This window comes from Emydura macquarii, unplaced genomic scaffold (genome assembly GCF_026122565.2).
Source record: "Emydura macquarii macquarii isolate MOO-44397 ecotype Brisbane River unplaced genomic scaffold, CSIRO-AGI_Emac_v2 contig_2208, whole genome shotgun sequence".
NCBI lineage: Eukaryota > Metazoa > Chordata > Testudines > Chelidae > Emydura > Emydura macquarii.
In genome coordinates, this window is record NW_027132345.1 from 35,429 (window position 1) to 37,931 (window position 2,503).

The following is a 2,503-nucleotide window of genomic DNA, read 5'->3' on the forward strand; positions in this document are numbered from 1 at the left end:
ACAGTAAACTCTTTGTGGTTCACTGGCTAATTAAATAGCAGAAAAGTAATCTCAATACACTTAGTCCTGTTTCCATTGGAATAATATGAAAATGTGTTCTAAAGCGCCCAGGCTGGTTTGCAGTGCTGTTAGGTGGCTTGTGGTTTGATCCAAAGGCCATTAAAGTCAATGGGCAGACACTTGCAGACGTGAGTGGACATTAGGTCAAGCCCTAGCTGGAATCCATAGGCAATAAAACGAGACTCTACCTGAGGAGGATACTATAAAGAATGGGGGAACTATAAGGAAATAGATTATTGCACCTGCATGCTGGATCCAAATCTCCACCCAGTGAGCCCATGATAACCCACACAGACAATTAGTGACTTCTAGCTTCACCTGATATTCTGGGGGAAGGTGGTTTTTTTTTTTTTAAGGCCAAGGGGCAGCTAAGTGCACAACTCCCATAGACTTTTAATGGGATTGGGTACCTAGCTCCGATTTGTGTCCTAAGTGACCCCGTTCCTGCTAGAACTGGCCTGGTCTTAGTGAATGTTTGGCAAATACACACACTCAGCTGTTGTCATTCATATCTAGTTACAGAAGCCAGTAAAGAGTTTCTGCAGCTGGAACCAGGTTGAGGAGTGATATTGGAGGGGCGACGGTGCACTCATACACTGGAAAGGTGGTGGCTTAGAATGTAGTGGGTTTTTGTACAGGCAGTCTACAGTTTTCTACCAGTGTGAGATCCCAATAGGCACAATAATAAGTAGCCGTGTCAATGGAGGTTATTTTGTTTATGGTCAGGACACAGGTAGATCGGTCAGTCTTCTTTTCAGCATTAAACTTCCCTTTATCCGAGTCTCTGTCAAAGGCAGACTGCATCGAGATGAACAGAATCCGCTCGGGAGCTGCCCCAGGTCTCTGTCTATACCAGTGTATATAAGCCTTGCCAAAATCCTCAGATACGGAAACATGGCAGTCAATTCGTATGGTTTTACTTTCTTCCTTGGTGATGGACAGTTGAGGTTGAGTCAGACGCACTTGTGAGGAGCCATCTGTAGAGAAACAAAATAAAAATATCAACCCAAAACTGCAATAACGTAAAGGCTGTCCAGCTGCTGCTGAGTAATGTGCATATGTATGTGCAGAGCAGTGTGTGCAACACACTTACAAGAGCAAACCAGAACCAGAACAAAAGTCTTCAGCAGCAACATTCTAACTGCTCTTGTTAGAACTCCAGCCAAGGCAATGAAATGATGGTCTTGAATGCACAGAGACGAGCAGCTGGGGCGAGGAAGTGACTCACTTAGGTAACCCCAAATAAGTCCTAGTGGCTATAGGAAAGTTTTTTCAAGGTGACGTTGAGTTACTGCTGCTCTGTATGGCAACTCTGTTCATGACAGTGCTAGGGCTGAAACTGATTCCTCTGGTGTGTGTTATGATCCTTTTGATGGACAGCGAAGGATCAGTGCTGATTATTATTACTGTTGTTTATAACTTACGTTACAGTAGCTCCCTGAGGTACTACGTAGGATGTGGTCCCCAGAGTGACAACAAATAGGCCAAGTTCTGCCTCAGATTGCTGACAGTCTAAAAAAAGAACTGACCTTCCAAACTTGTGGGAAAGGAAACTGCGAAACAATTTTTTTTACCATGCACTGCTGCAGCGCCATTAGTGAAGAGAAGCCCTTAGTTTCACCCCAACTCTGAAAAAGGGCCAGTTTACTCCTGAAGGTGTCTTGTACAATTCATTTGCAAGCAACTTCATTTTTTTTCAATATTCGTTTTTATTGTCTTGCTGTGAGGACTAATTCACTGCAGAGAACTCTTCTACTTGAACTAAAGAAGAACTCTTTAGCTTTCATTTAGTGATCCAAAGGCCACCAAGATGTGTGATGTGCTGTATATTTTTAAGAGCCCCCCCCCCCCCCTTATTTTTTGGTAAACACAATTCGTGTATCTGTTAAACACAGAATAAAACAGCATAATCCCCCACAACGAAATTCCTTTAGCTGTTCAGGACTGATTCCACACAGCTGAGCAAATCTGAAACCACACACTCGAGGGCAGTGTGCATGCACACATACACACCTACAATCTCCAGTTCATTACTACGTAGATCAATTGCTTTTAGTATATGACATTATGGCACTATTAGTTTACATTTATGCCATTATACCCTGATCCAGTCGGTCATGCTTTCACCATTTCCCCTCCAAGTTTTGGTTGAAATATACTCTTTCTATGGGGCCTTCAATAGTTAATTCCTCTTGGTGCTCCATAGATGTATTTGAGTATGTGTGTAAATGCTTGACTGTACTGCAGAAGGTAGAAAAAAAGTAACTAAATTAAAGAAAAGGCATGAATCAGAAGATGTTGATGTGTGTAACATCACTGCAGTCCTTGTTTTCCTTCATTACCCATCCAAGCTTTAATCCACATTTCTGCAGTACCCTAAGATGAAATGACTTATCAGTTCTGTGAGGCAGGAACTTTGATCATCTATTTGCTTGTAAGGTGT

The 2,503-nt window shown here is 42.5% G+C and overlaps 1 gene segment (V, D, J or C); it reads right to left on the reverse strand.

Moving 5' to 3' along the window:
* Positions 1–672: 672 nt before the first annotated feature.
* On the reverse strand, positions 673–1,037 carry LOC137160998 (T cell receptor gamma variable 9-like; the record flags this gene model as incomplete). The annotated part of the segment is given in 1 exon segment: positions 673–1,037. A coding segment is annotated over 1 exon segment (365 nt), but the record flags the coding sequence as incomplete, so codon positions are not given.
* Between the last annotated feature and the right edge of the window lie 1,466 nt (positions 1,038–2,503).